This window comes from Beta vulgaris, chromosome 2 (assembly GCF_026745355.1).
Source record: "Beta vulgaris subsp. vulgaris cultivar EL10 chromosome 2, EL10.2, whole genome shotgun sequence".
NCBI lineage: Eukaryota > Viridiplantae > Streptophyta > Magnoliopsida > Caryophyllales > Amaranthaceae > Beta > Beta vulgaris.
Window position 1 is genome coordinate 42089846 of NC_079203.1, and position 18318 is coordinate 42108163.

Sequence of the window (18318 nt, forward strand, 5' to 3'; positions counted from 1 at the left end):
CTTATAAACTCAGTCTTGTTGAGTTTAGACATGTACTGGTCTCAAGTATTTATATTACCCAAGGCAATTCTTAAAGACATCAATAAGATTTGTAGAGCATTCCTATGGAGTGGCCAGTATTTTAGCTCTAAAGCAGGTGTTGTAGCTTGGGATCAAGTGTGCACTCAGAAGTCTACAGGAGGTCTGGGGTTTAGAAATGTGTGTCTATGGGATGTTGCCAGCCTGGGGAAAATGTGTGGGCTGTAACAACAAAACAAGATAGTGTGTGGATAAAATGGATAAGTTATGTATATCTGAGAGGCACTGATTGGTGGACCTATTCTCCTAAATCCACTGCTAGTTGGTACTGGAGGAGAATATGTGGAGTAAAGAAGCATATCAAACAGGTATATTCACAGAGAGAATTTACTGATATGAACATATATTCGATCAAGGCTGTATATGACAAGCTAATGGGGGACCACCCTATGGTAGCTTGGGTTAGAGTGGTGTGGAACAGGCTAAATATTCCTAAGCATCGAGTCATATTATGGTTAGCTATTCAGGATAAGCTTAAGACCAGAGCTAAGTTAGCTCAAATTGGAATCAGTAACACAGATAGATGCCTCATTTGTGATAGCAGTGATACTGAAGATCACTCTCACTTATTTTTTCAGTGTCATTTTAGCAAGGCTTGCTTGCAATTGATTAAGACATGGCTGAATATCAGGTTTGTTACAGAAGATTTGCAGCAGCTAATTCGAAGAATTAAAGGTGGGAGACACTCGAAGTTCGAGAAGCAAGTAATGCTAGCTAGTGTAGCTGCATTAGTGTATTCAGTATGGCATGGGAGAAATGAAGCCTACTGGCACCAAACAGTTCCAAGAATCAGCAAAGTTGTTCAACAACTTAAAAGCCTCATTAAATTTAGAATCCATTCTGTAATGCCAAAAAAGGTAAATAGGACAGATTTGCAATGGTTTGAAAAATTGTAATATGGTGAATTGTAGTTAGTGGCCTAGTTTGGCTTGTCTTGCCTTCCTATAGTGTGGGGTCCAACCTAGTTGGTTCGTCTCGCTATTGGTTGTGCTTAGTTGTAATTGGCTCTAATATTAATATACTCTCTTGCTTAACAAAAAAAAAATTACAAATAATAAAGAAAAAATGACATTCCTAATTTTCTTTGACATTTGAATTACGAAAAATATGAAAAAAAAGTATCTTCACTATTGGCGATTGACGACGAGAGACTTGAGGAACGAATTGAGGAGTAAGAGACAAAGCTTAGCTTCTCCGCCGGAATTATTTCAAGGGACTTCTTCGATCTTCCTGGCATTATATAGCTTCTTCACCGGTGAGGGTTGAAGGGAAACGGGGGTGAGGATTGAAGATAGGAAAGCCAAGGAAAGTGAGAGACAACTGAAAAGGAGGAGTCAAGAGAGAGAGAGACGACTGGGTGGGAGGGGGCTGGGGAGAGAGAACTAGAGAAGTGTGTGTTAGTTTTAGTAGAGTTAGAAATAAAGGCTTGGGTTTATTTTTACAAATGGACCGAGTTTGTTAAGGCCCATGCATAGAAGTCGTTTATTAGTTTAGATCGGTTTTAGAATAGAAAACGAAATAAACCGAAAACTGTAAAATAAATTTTCCCAAAGCAAACCAAACCAATTTGAAGTATGAATGCAGAAAGAATGAAGGGAATGACGAAGTAGTTCATGTAAGAATAAATTTATTATTACTTGAGGTGAAACGGGTAAATAAATCAGGCATCTAATGAGAACAAATTATAAATAAAACGTGTAGGGTCATATGTAGAAGGAATATTCTAACATCCATGACAAACACTAGCTTGTTTTAGATAACATCTTAACGTAATAGTATAGACAATATGGTATTATCAGTTCTCCTAAAACGTAATTGAGACATGTTATTTTTTTTTTGGCAATTCAAAGTTGTTATTGATAACCAAAAAAAAGGTACAACCAAATGCATCTACAAGGCTTAACAAACAAGAAAGGAGACTCCCCCACCTTCTAGGAAGGGTTTGGAGGCACCAAACTTAGTCCAGCCCTACTCAGTAAGCAATCTAAAGCTCATACAAGAAGCATTTGTCTAATCACATCATTACATCTACACGCAACCTTAAAAACAATCTGTTTAAAGCTGTGCCTAGAGGACATACAATCCTTCCCAAAAACAACTTGATTACGCTGTTGCCATATATGGTATACTGTTTCTGCATATAGCATCAATAACAGTTGGTGCTGAGGATTCTTCTTCTTAGCCGCATCAGCAATAGCTTGAACATCTCCTGCTAGTAATCGAGGCTGATTAGCCATACTAATCTGCTGTAAGCACATTCTCCACAATTGCTTGGAAACTGGACACTCAAAGAATAGATGAGAACTAGTTTCACTAGCATTAGAGCATAAAACACAAGTACTGTCTTCCAATAATCCCCACTCACAAAGCCTACTTTTAGTGGACAATCTGTCTTGAAGCAGCAGCCAAGTGATAAATAAGGCCTTAGGACTAGCCTTATTATCACAAGAAATTCTTTTCCACTGAACAATAGGTTGATCACTCCTCATTGCCTGATACATCTTTTTGATAGAGAATTGCTCACCTGAAGCTTGCTGAGTTTGATGAGCAATTAATACGTCCCTACTAGCCCAAATTTTCTTTAGAGCCCAAGAGAGCCTAGCAGGAATGGACATAGTAAACATGTTATTCTGCTTGATATAATAGGCATGGATCCACTTAATCCATAGCCTATCTTGCTTCATTGTGATAGCCCAAAGATGCTTAGTAATTGCTGCTTTATTCAAGTAACAAGTCTTTTAAATTCCATCCACCACAAGCTCTTTCATGCAAAGCTTTTCCAAGCAATAAGAGCTTTCCTACCACTACTCTGGCCACTCCACAGGTAATTTCTACAAATTGCTTGATCTCTTTTCAGAACCTTCTTAGGCAAAATGAAGATTTGGCACCCAATACAACTGAAATCCTTGTAAGACAGACCTTACAAGTTGCAATCTAGCAGCATATGAGATCTTTTTAACTGCCCAAGATCTGACTTTAGCAACAGTTTTTTCAATAAGAGGCTTACACTCTTGATAATAGAGCTTCCTGGTAGTGAGGGGCACTCCAAGATATCTAAACGGGAAAGTTCCCATAGGCATATTGACAATAAGTTGTAAATTACTCCTTTCTTCTTCTGTAACTCCTGCTATATATAAGTTACTTTTGTCAAGATTAGCAACCAGACCTGAAGCATGAGAAAATGAAGTAAATGCATCAAACATTAATTGTAAGGAACTGGCATCTGCTCTAGCAAACATCAGAAGATCATCTGCAAACATCAAGTGAGTGATGCTTAGTCTCTCACACCTAGGGTGGAAATTGAAGTCAGGAATTTGCTTTAGGCTGCCCATACATCTAGATAAGTATTCCATGCCTATTGCAAAAAGAAAAGGGGACATGGGGTCCCCTTGTCTCAACCCCTTCTTAGCTTTAAAGGGTTTACAAGGTAGCCCATTGATCAAAATAGAGAAGGACACAGTAGAAACACAAGCCATAACCCATTTGATGAATCTAGAAGGGAATCCCAATTCACTCATCATCATTTGAAGAAAAGGCCACTCAATAGAATCATAGGCCTTCTTGAGGTCAACTTTCATCATGCATCTAGGGGAAATATGTTTTGTTGTGTACCCCTTGATGAGCTCAGTAGCCAGCAGTATGTTATCAGAGATACTTCTCCCTGGCATAAACCCAGCTTGAGCAAGATCAATCACTTCATTAATCATACTTTGCATTCTTCTAGTGAGAATCTTAGCAATGAGCTTGTAGAGAACTGTACAGCATGCAATAGGTCTGAAATCCTTCACATATGTAGGATTATGAACTTTGGGAACCAAAGTTATCAGTGTACAGTTAATAGCAGGATATAGCTCTCCAGTGTCAAAGAAATGAGTAATAGCCTTGTAGATATCATGCCTAATAATAGGCCATGCTTTTTTAAAGAAAAAGCTATTGAAGCCATCAATACCAGGGGCTTTATTATTCTAGTATGAACACTCACTACAAAAGTAAATCAATTTAGCAACAGTAAAAATTGTTGCTATTCATTAGAAATTTGTTGCTAACTCGCATTAGCAACAAATTGGAAACAAAAAATAGTTGTTGCTAAAAGCCTTGTTTCCATATGATTTTAGCTACAAAATCTGAAACATTTTCGTTGCCACATAGCATCGATTGAAATATTTTTACCATGTTGGTTTCTATATTTGGCGCATTTGTTGCCAACTCTAGTAACGAGTTATAAATGATTGTTGCTAATATCGCAACAAATTATTAATGTTTTGTTGCTAGACATTAGTAACAAATTATTGATATTGGTTGCTAAAAATAATAGAAACAAACTTTTGATAGTTATAGAGTTACACTTTGACTAATGCACTCTTCATACAACGTAGGTTAACCTTATATTTTTTGTTAGTTGTTTGATAATTTGATAAATACATTTATGCAAATCAATAAAGAGAAGGAGAGTCAGTCCGCTTACAATTCTGAATGATATTTGCATATTGATACTAATAGAAATTGATAATAGTGTATGAAACTTCTTGGCATTAAAGTGGAAGTTTGGCTAATCTTTCTTCGATGTGGGACACATTTTAAGGAAAAACTAATGTTATTTCAACAACAAATAATAAAATATATTGTTTCCAAAGATAACAAATCAAATATCTATTTCAATATTTGTTTCTAAATAGCAAATAAAGAAAATATGATGTCATCTATCAACAAATCATAAAATTAATTGTTTCTAATGTGAACAACGAATGAAATATCCGTTGTCGTAATTTGTTGGTAAATGGCAACAAATTGGAAATATGATGTCATCTAGTAACAGTTAGTAAAATTAATTGTTCCTAATGTCAACAGAGCCACAGTTGGTTGTCGTAATTTGTTGCTAAATGACAACAAATCGCAAATATGATGTCATCTAACAACAAATAGTAAAATTAATTATTTCTAATGACAACAAACCAAATATTTGTTGTCGTAGTTTGTTGTTATATGACAACAAATTGAAAATACGATGCTATCTAGCAACAAATAGTAAAACAACTAGTTTCCAGTAGTAACAAATCAAAAATATTTTGCAAACTATCACTAGTAGAAAAATGAAGAAGGGCTGCGCTAAAAAAGGCATGTAGGGCTGCGCTTTTTGACAGCAGCCCTTTCAGTAGCAGCCCTTCACTTTTTAAGTAGGGCTGCGCTAGAAAAGCGCAACCCTTAAGCTAGAAGGGCTGCGCTAGTTAGGAAAAAGCGCAACCCTTCTAGCCCAGAAGGGCTGCGCTAGTTAGGAAAAAGCGCAGCCCTTCTGGGCTAGGAGGGCTGCGCTTTTTCCTAAGTAGCGCAGCCCTTCCTACCAAAAAAAAATAAAAAAAAAATTTTTTTTTGACATTTTTTTACTCATAATCTCACATTTTCTGAAATTAAACAGAAGAGAAGAGAAACGAAACGAAAATACTAAACCCAAAACAATAAAAAGAATGAAACGAAAATGAAAAAAAGGAACAAAAACTAATATACAAAGAGAAGTATACAATAAGTATACAAGAAGTATACAAGAACATTAATCAAAACAAAGATGAAAATACAAGAAATTATATACAAAGAGAAGTATACAAGAACATTAATCAAAATAAACAAAGAGAAGTATACAAGAATAACATTAATCAAAATAAACAAAGAGAAGTATACAAGAATAACATTAATCAAAATAAACAAAGAGAAGTATACAAGAACATTAATCAAAACAAAGAGAAGTATACAAGAACATTAATCAAAACAAAGAGAAGTATACAAGAACATTAATCAAAATATATAAACAAAGAGAAGTATACAAGAACATTAATCAAAACAAAGAGAAGTATACAAGAACATTAATCAAAACAAAGAGAAGTATACAAGAATATTAATCAAAATATATAAACAAAGAGAAGTATACAAGAACATTATAGATCTGAAAATACAAGAACTACAACCTAATAATGTTTAAATACATAAAACAAAACCCAAATACATAATTTAAGGGAAAAAAAAATTTCAGAAAAACTTAAAATGGGTATTTGGAGGCTTAAACGAACTCGGATGGCTTAAAATGGGCCACATACTCTACTTCTAAAGTGGAGAAGGCAACGGTGTTTTGTTTCTTGGAGCTCCATGAGACCAAGCTAGTTCCTAGGTACTGGGCAATTCTTGATGTACTTTTGCAATTGATCAAATCTTCAGCATAGTCCGCATCCGTGTAACTTATCAAATCAAACACAAATCATCACTTCCTTTCAAATACCTAAGAATTCTCTTGACTGCCGTCAAGTGAGATTTCTTCGAATTTGATTGGAATCTTACACACAAACCAACGCTAAAGCAATATCCGGCCTACTAGCAGGTAAAATATAGTAGAGAACCGGTCATAACTCTTTATTGCTTCTCATTTACACACTTATCATTTTTTTATTTATCTAACCTTGTTCTTGTTCCTATGGGAGTATGATTGGTTTTGGATTGGTCCAGTCCATATTTCTTTAGCAATTGACATATTTTTGTTGATGGATCACTGTTCCTTTTTCGGTTTGCTTGATTTGCAAGCCCAAAAAAAAATTCAACTCTCGCATCATACTCATTTCAAATTCACTACTCATAAGATCCACAAACTCCTTACAAAGAAGATCATTAGTAGCACCAAATATAATATCATCAACATAAATCTGGCCTATTAATATGTTTGTTCCTTTTGAACGGAGGAACAGAGTCCTATTAACTTTTCCTCTAACAAAGTCATGAAAAAGTAAGAAATTAGACAAGCTTTCATAACAAGATCTAGGAGCTTGTTTTAACCCATATAAAGCTTTGTCAAGCTTATAGACCTGACTTGGAAGATCGAAATTTTCAAATCCAAGAGGTTATTCCACATAGACATCTTCTAGTAAAAATCCATTTCAAAAAGCACATTTTACGTCCATTTGGTACAACTTAAATCCCATAAATTTTGCAAAAGCAATAAAAATTCTATTAGCTTCTATCCTAGCAACAAGAGCAAATGTTTCATCGAATTCAATACATTCTTATTGATTGTACCCTCTGGCTACAAGCCTGACTTTCTTCCTTACTACTTACCATGTTCATCGACCTTGTTCCTGAAGACCCACTTGAGCCTAATGACCTTCTTATTATTTGGCTTAGGCTCTAGATGCCATACTTTGTTCCTATGACACTCATTCAGTTCCTCTTACATAGCATTAATCCAATTAGTCTCTCTTAATGATTCCATATGAGCTTTAGGTTCTATCATAGAGAGAAAAGCATGAAAAGCACAAGAATTCTTCATTTGGGATCTCGTTTAAGTTCCCTTTTCAATATCACTTATAATTAACTCTAAAGGATGAGAATTTTGGTGTTTTCGAGGCTTTGGATCAAATCTCCTTGTTGATGTACTTTATCCAGGTGCTTCTTGAGGTGTTTGTATCATAGGAGTTTCTTCATTCTCATGAGTTACCGCTTCTTCTTGAGTTATACCTTCTCCCTGCTCCCCCTTGAGGATCAAGCACAAGGTTACAGATTCAGGATCATGCTTCTTTTCTTTTCCAGCAAGGGTTAGTTCCTCATCACAGTGGTTTGACTCTTAAGGTCAAGTCAATCCAATGACAAAATTATCATCATAACTTGGTTCCTACAGAGAATTACTTTCATTAAAAATGATGTGGACACTCTCTTCTACACACATTATTCTATTCTTGTAGACTCGATATGCCTTGCTATTTGAAGCATATCCTAAAAATATTGCTTCATCGCTTCTAACATCAAACTTTCCTAAGTTATCTTTTCCATTGTTGTTTAGAAAACATTTACATATAAAAATAAGAAAGTAATAAATATTGGGTTTTATTCCTCTAAGGAGTTCATAAGGCGTCTTCATTGTGATTGGCCTCAGCATAACTCGATTGATGAAGTAGCATGTTGTATTTACTGCCTCGGCCCAAAAGCTCTTTGGAAGACTACTTGCTATAATCATCGCTCTTGACATGTCATCCAGACTCCGGTTATTTCTTTCAACTACTTTGTTTTGTTGTGATGTCCTTGGAGCAGAGAATTGTGATCTAAGCTTTTATTGCTGCAAAATTCATCAAACTTGGAGTTTTCAAACTCCTTACCATGGTCGGATCTTAAGTGTTTCAATTTAAAACCACTAGTTCGTTGAATTTTTAAGCAAAAGTTAAGAACTCGCCAAAGGTTTCATCCTGGCTATGAAAAAAGATAACCCATGTATATCTAGAGAAATCATCAACAATAACCAATATATATTTCTTACCTGATATACTTTAAACACGTACAGGGCCACATAAGTTCATATGAAGAAGTTCCAATGGACTTTGTGTGCTTACCATTTGCTTAGATTTAGAAAAGGATCTTACTTGTTTGCTTTTTACACATGGATCACAAACACCGTGGTGCATAGACATAATTATTGATAAACTAATTACTACGCCGTCTTTCCCACCGAGTTTGTGTATGTTGTAGAGACAAGCTGGCATGATCACAATGCTTGTGCCGTAGTAGGGGATCTTCTTCAATCACGCCCAAACATGTAATATTGTTCCTACGAACAAGGTTCATGTCAACCATATAAGTGTCCCCTTTCCTTGTTTCTTCAAGTATCTTGGTTCATGTACTTTTATTGCTAACAAAACACGACCCTCTAGCAAACTTCACTATATTACCCTAATCACAAAAAAAACTGAGAAATGCTAAGTAAACTATGCTTTAAGCCCTCGACCAAAAATACATAATCTATGGAGTGTGAATAAGACCTACCAATCTTGCCAACATCTACTATGTTACCTGTAAGATTGTCTTCGAAGGTCACTGTTCTTCCATGGTAAGCTAAAAGTGAGAGAAACTTTGATTTGTCTTCGGTCATATGCTTTGAAAAACCTGATGTCGAGGAACCACAAGTTGTTCCCCCTCACTTCATTCTGTTTTCAAAGCAGCTAGTCAGTGGTGGGAACGACCCTAGTCCTGCTTGGGTTCCTTTGTTAGACTTAAATCGCTCTTAGCGTTTCCTACCTGTTTAACAATGTAGGTATTCCTCTCGGTACCTTCTTCCCTGGTGGAACAATCAGACGTATTTTTTCTTTTTGTTTTTCTTCTTGTGGTTGGAACCGAAACCATCTATTCCTTTAATTTAATACTTTTGTATTCAGCTCACTGGATCAGGAAGCTTGTTCCTAGAAGAATCCAATTGCTTCTTAAGTACCAGATTTTCACTTAAAATATTTTCATAATCATATTTTACTCTTTCGAAATCTGATTTGGTATTAGTAGAAGGATTTGTTCCTTCAGGAACAAAGAGTTTCAACTTTGCCAATTCCATACTCAAAAATGGTTTTCATTTTTAAATCTATCAAATGCTTCTTGAATACTCCGATTTTTATCAAAAAGATCGAAGAATTGTTTTTCAATATCGGATTTTAACGAGTTAAGCCAACTTGAATGTTTCTTAGTAACTTTTATGGCATTCTCTACTTGCTCCTTTTTCTACGCAAATTGCCTTATAGTCGTCTAAGGTTTCTAGAAGTAATTTAACAAGTTGGTTTTTGTTAAGTTATGTAAGCTCTTCTTCTATAGTGTGAGAACATATCTTGGTGTTTAACGATTCTCCTTCATCTTCACTTTTAGCCATGAGGCATAGATGATATGTTTCTTCTTCTGTCTGTTCCTGCTCCTCATCGGAATCAGATTATCTCCATGCAGCAACCATGACTCGCTTCATGTGTGTTCTTGGAAAAGGTTTTTGTTGATCCTTGTTCCTTTCCTTGAGTTTTCCTTTACCTTTCTCGGTTTCCCATTGAGGACACTCCTTGATAAAGTGAAAAGGGCTTCCACACTTATGCCAACTTAACTTGGTAAGCTTCCTTATGACCTTCCCCTTATAGTTCTCGTTAAAGAACTTCTTCGAACGATCATTGCGATGTCTTCGTCGTTTGTCTCAAACTCTTCTTCATCATCTATCTTGAGAGCAAGAGCTTATTAGGTCTCACAGGTTTAGCTTCGTGAGTTCCTAGATGCCATTCATGGGTCACCAAGGAACCAGCTAGTTGCTCCACATTAAATGTGGTGAAATCTTTTGTCTCCAGTAGAGTTGTAATAACCTTAGCCATCCACGTCTCATCCTATGGAAAACTCCTTAGAAATTTTCGAACTTGTTCCTCTGGAGTAATGATTTTTCCAAGAGACTTAATTTCGTTTATGATGTTCGAAAATTTGAGTAAGCATGTCTTGAGCAAGCTCCTTTTGTTTCATTTGAAACACTTCACACTTATGCGTAAGCATATCTATGTTCGATTTTTTCACCTCCTATGTTCCTTCGTGAGTAATTTGAAAGACTTTCGATCCCAGATTTGCTTTACGATCTTGCATTCATGACATTATTGTGTTCATGAGGACCCATGCCACAATGGAGCACGTTTTTAGCCATATTATTCATCTCCATTTTATCAAAATCATCTTTATCAAATTATTCAAAGGGTTTAGGAATCAACTCCCCTTTCATTATTCTTTGTAACTTTGAAATTGCCAAGTTCAATAACTCTCCATACTTGATAGTTTTCTGCTTTAATTAATATCTCCATACCGTTCTTCCAGTATGGGTAATGCTTCACATTGAACATGGGCGGAAGTTGGGCAGATACCCATCATCAAGTTTTCTCTAGTAGTGTTCATGGTGCCAAGTAAAAGCTCCTCAAGATAAAATGATTTTTGGAGGTACGAGGCTCTGATACCAATTGTTACTCTACTATGAACACTAGACCAACTACAAGAAGGGGGATAAATTGTAATAGAGGGAAAATTTTTGAATTTAAATGCGGAAAGTTTTTGACTCAATACTTCTCTTATTATTAGGCCAAAATACACTCTTTTCAAACTATTACTGGACCCTTCTTTGTTTCACTAGGAACTTGTTCCCGGTCACTCAGTTCCCCCTAAATTGATGACGCTCACTTGACTTCACTCAAAGTCTTCTCTTTTCTCTCTTTCTTTCTCTCACTTGATTACAAGGATATTCTAAAAAATTTCACTCACCCAAACACTAAAAATATTATAATGGTATGTATTGTAGGAGAAGAAGAAAATTCCAGTTTACTATCAAAGTAAAACATTCAAATGTGATGCTTGAAAGTTGTATCTTTTTCGAACAATCATTTTCTTCTTAAATAGCCGCAATAACTTCCTTGTCTTCACACCACTTTCTCAACGTTGTGAGCTAGCTGAACTATAGGGATCATGGCGCTTAACTTGCGGCATATTCTCCATGTTTCGTACATCGATTTTTAACTACCCACAACTATCCGTTGAGATCCATTATCTAGTGAGTGGGTAGAGAAATTTACGCACCATATTCCTTCTTTATAGGCACGGAAAATTCAACCTACAATTCTTTTGCAAGACAGCAACAAAAATATCTAATAACTTATGAATCTTTTCATTCAAAAGATTCTAAGTTACTAGAGTTCTATCAAACATACCATATTGTAAAATCATGTGTGTATATAATATCTTAACCATATTAAAACTCAATAATCTATTATTCCCAAGATAAAATATAAATTAATAAAATTATATTTTTGAGATCTTATATTATTTAAAATAAAAACATACAAATACCCAAGTATTTGGTATCATCAAAACATAAAATACAACAACAGAAAAGCCTAATCATCACACCATATTGATACGGAAGTAAAATAATCAAATAATTTATTTGGAGCAACTAAAACAATGAGATTTGTTAAAATACACATGGTACGGTTCATTCAATGGGGTAACTCATATATTCTTGAAATTTTTGCTTAGGTTGCAGCGACACTCCTACAACAACAGATCCATCATCTTTATAGGGAGTAATCATAAAATCACCATCACCAGCATAGACTATAGGAGGACCCATGTGAATCTCCTTTCCCCATCCAAAATCAATGCTACGCCCCATGAGATTTAACCAACTCATAACAAGTACATTTTGGTCACCATATGAAGGGCCTCGTATTTTTCCTCGATCATCAATGTATTGATACTTGCTTACACTTTTTTGATTTTTATAGAACTCAATAGTTTCCAACACATACTCTTTGTTCACCTTAGTCGTTGCTTCTCTTATTTTACTACAAGCATATCTTAAAGGTTTTGAGATGAGCTCCCTTACACAACTTGATATCTCAATATCAATAATAGCATTGCCAAAGTACCTGCAATTTCATATTGTATGTATGTGAGAAAGGTTAAAAATAAATTACTATAAATGAAAAATTTTACAAATTTGTTTAAATGTATATTTTCAATAGAATGACTTCTTTTATCTTCTATTAATAAATTGTTAAAGATATCATTAGTGGTTAAAATTATGTGTTGACTAGATTAAAAAAGGGGCAAATTAAAATATGAGAAACAAGCAAATCACCTTGGTGGCAATGGTGGCTCCATACGACCTCGTGCGTCAACGCAAGCTATTAAGGTAGTGATATCCTCATCCTTGAGTTCCCTTGCTTTAGTTACACATCTCCATATATGAGCTGTAATAACTTCAAATCTACTGTAAGGACGAACCCCATTATCATTCATCAGTTCCTTAGTAATATTAGCAACCTCTTTGAGCCGTTCAATTTTATCTTTTGTTAGATATACGAAAGTTGGAGTGACCTGCTTTCCCCACTCCAAGTTATCCACTTCACCAAAATAACGAAGTTGACTGAAAAAATCCATGTTTTCAGCAGCAATATTTTCTGTCATTCTGGATCCACTCACATGATCTTCAGCTTGTAGAACTCGGCGATCTAGGAAAGGTACGAACTCTAGCGGTTCGCCTCGGGCGAGCCTAGCCCATTCTTCAGTGAAATGGAAGGCACTCTTCCCATCTACAACAACGTGAGACATAGATATCCCAACACTAAGGCCACCACACGCGAACCTAGTGACTTGCACCGCGAGCACAGGAAGATCTTGGATTGGTTTCTCATAGTATTCAATTCGAGGGAGCAAATGTTGGAAGTTCTCACTAGAAGAGTAAAAATCACCAAAATCGGTGATTTTCATGGTAGACTCAACCTCGATGAGCTCCGCACCCATGGCGTTACACTCGAGCTTGAGCCGCCCTCCAGGTATCCAGCTTAACCGGCCAGCTAATGGATAAAATGGGACAAGGACTTGGCTTAATGAGTGTTTAAGGGTGTTGAGGATTTTGTTGTTTTGTGGGTTAAGCCAATCTTCTTGTGTGGGTTTATCATAGAAATACAAATGAGATGAAAGTGTAATAATTGCAATTTGATCAAGTTCTGATAGAGGGAGAGTGCCATTCCATGTTTGTTCAGCTGGTTTCACTATGTGTGTAGATTTGATTTTCATTGCCATTTGTCTCTTTTTCAATCTTCTATAGTTCTTATTAGCAATGAGTTTTCTGTATGATACCCTTGTTTCCTTTTTATATAGTGCCTGTTACGGCTACAGATCGCATCAGTCATGTAGGGTTGCGTGCGTGGGTCGGGTCTGGTCACAAATTCAACCCAATGGATCAATTTTAACCCAACCCCATTTAGCCTGTTAATTTCAATTTTCAATTGATTTGATCATATTTTGACTTGTATATATGCCATATGGCAAAATATGTAAATAAAGTAACATAAATTTCATATACGACCATCAAATAATTTAATGCAAAAATCTTACAATTGTTTTCTGCAACGCGGTTAAGCTTTTGCCTTCATGCGGTCAGCCACACTTATTCACTTGTGTAGATCCCTTTAAAATAAAAGGTGACCTATTAATGCCAATAAATGAGGTATGTCGTCTTATACGGTCTCCGTTCTTTATTAGTTTATCCGTTTCTACTTTTTATATCTATCGATGTAAAATTTTAGGTAATAATATCTCTAATTATGTACTTGTAAAAATTATATATAAAATTTTAATATTTCAAAATTACATATAGAGACGAATTAAACGATATTACATATAAAGCACAAATAATAATTCAAGTAGTAAAAATAAATAGTGTTATAATTTAAAGAGGGTAAACTAATAAAGGACGAAGGGGCATAACAATTAGCTATTATAAAAGTAATTGTATATTATTCACTAATAAAATAATATGATGATGATTGTGTTTATTGTAGTATATTATAATTGTCTATGAAAGAGTGGATACAAGCTTAGCTTCGCTATATCTGACGCGTACACTAACTAACCATTCGCCCATTTGCAAATAAATACTCAGCCTCATTCGTCGGTGTCTTTAAATGGATTTTTATTTAGTTTTTTTTTTTCTAAGTAATTAAGAGATATATTTCAAACAAAACCTTTTACAACCTATCAAGCATGAGGAATCTAATTACGATTCATAGAGCATAGCAAAATCTCTCAATCAATTCTTGTCTTTTTCTAGAACATTTCTTCGGAAGTATATACACAATATTCTATCTTTTTTTGTCAACCCTATCCGGTTTTCGAAATCCATTTTTGGATCGACTCATCCGGATTCGAGCCTGGTCAGGTCCCAATTGGGGGGAAAGCTCTTCCAACACACACTGCTGGGCTCGAACCCGAGACTTCTGCTTAAACTAGAACAACTCCCTTACCAGTTGATCTAAGCATGTGTTGATATACAATATTCTATATATCTATCATTGTTCTTTTGATCCTATACATTTGTTTATGCACAATATCAATCTTACTATGCCACAAAACATCATTTTTAGCCATTTATATCCGATACACATTGGCATTTGGCACAGATAACAACATTACATATATGACGTTGAAATCTTGACATTTTTTTTTTGTTAAGTAATTAATCATTATATAGAACCAAAGAAACCAAACATTACAACTAAAACACCTTATCTAGGGAGGAACAAACCAACTAGGTTGGACCCCTTCATCCTAGACATGACAAACAACTAGTTACACACACGTATATATACAGCCTACAAGGTATAGAACCAATTCATGTCATTCCTAGACACTTTTTTTGGCATAACAAGGAAGATTCGTCTTCACACGTTCTCTTTCACGGCCTTCACTAGATTCCGGACAGTAGGAACTTTTTGGTTCCATGTACAATCATTCCTTACATACCAAATACCATATATTGCCCCCGCATTACACGCAGCCTTCTGAAATTTTGATCTTCTGCAACGGGAGATGTATCTAATCAATCTAGTTAAGTCATCAGCATGATTTTGAATACTCATCCATCTCTTAATCAGAGTAAATACTTGCTGTAGCAGCATTGGAAAAGTAAATGTGTATGAGTTTATGTTGTGTCTCCAGACAATAAACAAAGAGAAAAGGTAAACTGATCATAAATTGCACTTGTTTCTGCTGTATGTAACCTCCCCCTCATTGGTAGCCAGTTGGTGAATTTGTACCTGTTAATGCTCAACCTGTTCCAAACAAATTGGTCCTAGTGTAAAGGAGGATTTTGTTCAGTAAGTCTCTGCATTATCATCTTCATAGAATAATGTTGTAGATTCTGAAATTCAAAACACCTGCTTGAGTTGCTCTTTTACTGCACAAAGTTTCCTCCAGTACCAACTTCCCCCAGTGGTGGGTTTGTAATCCCACCATTATTCATCATGAAGATAAACAACATGAATCCATCTTAACCGACACATTGTCTTTCTTTTTTGCTATGTCCCAAACATGCTTTCATAAGCATACCAGGCCACATTCCATGCTTTCACATTTCTAAACCCTAAGCCCTCAGATGTTTTGCTATTACAAAGCTGCTGCCAGGCTACATAGCCCGCTTTAGCACAAAACTGATTCCCATACCATAGGAAAGCCCTGCAAACAATTTCAATATCTCTTATTACCCTAGCAGACAATATGAAAATTTAAGCCCAATACCCATGTATACTCATAAGAACATAGTTCACCAACTGAGCTCTACCAAAATAAGAGATGTTTTTAATACTCCATACTCTTATCTTAGCTGTCATTCTATCAACCAAGCAATCACATTGAGCAGCAGTTATTATCTTGGCATGGACAGGCACACCTAGATATATGAAAGGCATACCTTCTCTCATGATGCCAAACACATGTTGGATTCTTCTAATATCCACCTTAGTCATTCCACAATAGTATAATGTAGACTTTTGAACATTTATTTTTAAGCCATAATACTTTGAGAACAATCTGAAAGCCTTTAACACAAGGTAAACAGAAGCAAACTCCCCTTTTGAACACAAGATCAAATCATCAGCAAAGCTTAAGTGTGTGAGCTTGATGGATTTACATCTAGGATGATAATGATATTGCTCTAAATCACTCATTTTATCTAGGATTTTAGCTAAGTATTCCATACATATCACAAAAAGATGTGGGGATAACGGATTCCCCTGTCTAAGCCCTCTTTTAGAAGCAAAAAAAACCATGTGATTCCCCATTAATCATCAAAGAGAACATAAGGGTGCTCACACTACATGACAAGATCCACAAATCTAGTAGGAAAGTCTAGGGCTAAGAACATCTCTCTTAAGAAGCTCCAATTTATTGTATCATAAGCCTTTTACATAATCAAGCTTAATAATACAACTTGGGCTACCAGCTTTCCTATTATAGTGTTTACCAAATCTTGGACAATCATTATATTGTGCACAATTTGCCTATTTTGAACAAAATCTCCTTGAGTCTCTTCTATCAGAATAGGGAGAACAAGCCTAAGCCTATTGCAAATCATCTTAATGATGCATTTGTATAAGGTATTGCAACATGAAATAGGCCTAAATTCACTAACATTTTTGGGGCAATTATTCTTAGGAATGAAAGTAATTAGTGTTGTGTTTAAGGCTTTCAGCATCTTACCATGTTCAAGGAAATCAAGCACGGTTGCAATCACCTCATCACCAATTATCCTCCATGTATCCTTGTAATAAAAACTACCAAAGCCATCGAGCTTTGTTGCCATCAACTGAAAACATTGCCAACTTTACTTCATCTGGACAATAAGGTTGCATTAAAGCAGTGTTTTGATCTTGAGTGAGAATTGCACCAGACCTCACCACCTCCCAATTAACAAGTTGAACATCAATTTCTATTGTGCCAAACTAAGTAAGCTCCTGTAGTACTCTAAGAATGCATCCTTGACCTTGTCGATCCCTTGTATCGTGCCAACTCCCTGCCATATCATAAATGTCATAAACATAATTCTTTATTCTCCTCTGTCTAATACTCTGGTGAAATAGAGTGGAATTATCATCACCATCCTTCAGCCATGTAGCTTTTGCTTTTTGTCTAAGAAAAGACATTTAAGCTTTATGCTTCCGTTTATATTCATTAACAACCCGAATCTCTTCAGTAGCCAGATCAACATTGACTGGATTAGAGTGTAGTCTGGTTTGAATGTCTCCCACAGCATTTGGAGCTCTTATTATCTCAGCTTCAATCTGCATATACCCAGATTTATTCAACTCTTTTTTCACCCTCTTTAATTTTTGAAGCACCTTAAACATCCTATTCCCCTAATCTCATCACTCCAGCACTTCTTATTAATATCATTAAATCTGGGAGAAGTTTTCCACATGGTGTAATATTTAAAAGGTTTTTTTTGCAATTAACACTACCATCATGAAAGGATAAAATTTAAGAAGTGTGATCAAATTCTCCCTTATTTAAGAATGTTGCCCCCTGCATGCATTAGCATAGGCATCTTCCCACTGATTATTCACCAACATGTTGTCAATCCTTGAAAACACTCGAGCACCCCCTTCCACTTATTTGTCCATGTGAACCCATTGCTTGAGCTACATATATCATGTAGTCCACACTCCCTTAGACATGCTCTCATTGGTTCCATATCCCACTGTCTTACTAGGGCGCCCACTCTTTCATCACAATTCAAAACACAATTAAAGTCACCACATACTACGCAAGGTCCATCTATCTTCTGTGACAATTGCTTTAAGCCCTCCCATAACACCTGCCTTTTACATCTCTCATTGAAACCATGCACAAAACGCAGTCAAATCCCTTTGCACAACTTTTAGGATTCACATAACAATGAATCCATTGACTATCTTCTCCTCTAATATCAATAGAACAAACCCCTGGTCCCCGGGCCAATACAATCCTACCATTAGGATGATATGCCAAATTTATGGTAAAACACCAAGTTTGAAACATAACTTGGTAAAGGCATCCCATTCCAACAACCTTTACCCTTGTTTCCCACAAGCCAACCAGCCCTACAAAGTGTTGAGAAAGAAAATCCCT

At 35.8% G+C, this 18318-nt stretch overlaps 2 protein-coding genes across 2 annotated transcripts; both read right to left on the minus strand.

Annotated features, from left to right (window-relative positions):
* Positions 1 to 2069: 2069 nt before the first annotated feature.
* LOC130590519 (uncharacterized) lies at positions 2070 to 2762 on the minus strand. The gene has a single exon (XM_057392995.1). The coding sequence runs from the start codon at positions 2760 to 2762 to the stop codon at positions 2070 to 2072; it is 693 nt and encodes a 230-aa protein (XP_057248978.1).
* Positions 2763 to 11654: 8892 nt separating this feature from the next.
* Positions 11655 to 13542, minus strand: LOC104886619 (spermidine hydroxycinnamoyl transferase). Its single transcript, XM_010671086.4, has 2 exons — positions 12509 to 13542; positions 11655 to 12296 (listed from the first exon to the last, which is right to left on the minus strand). Exons 1-2 carry the CDS (start codon positions 13453 to 13455, stop codon positions 11861 to 11863), a joined length of 1383 nt encoding a protein of 460 aa, XP_010669388.2. The 5' UTR covers positions 13456 to 13542; the 3' UTR covers positions 11655 to 11860.
* Positions 13543 to 18318: the final 4776 nt, after the last annotated feature.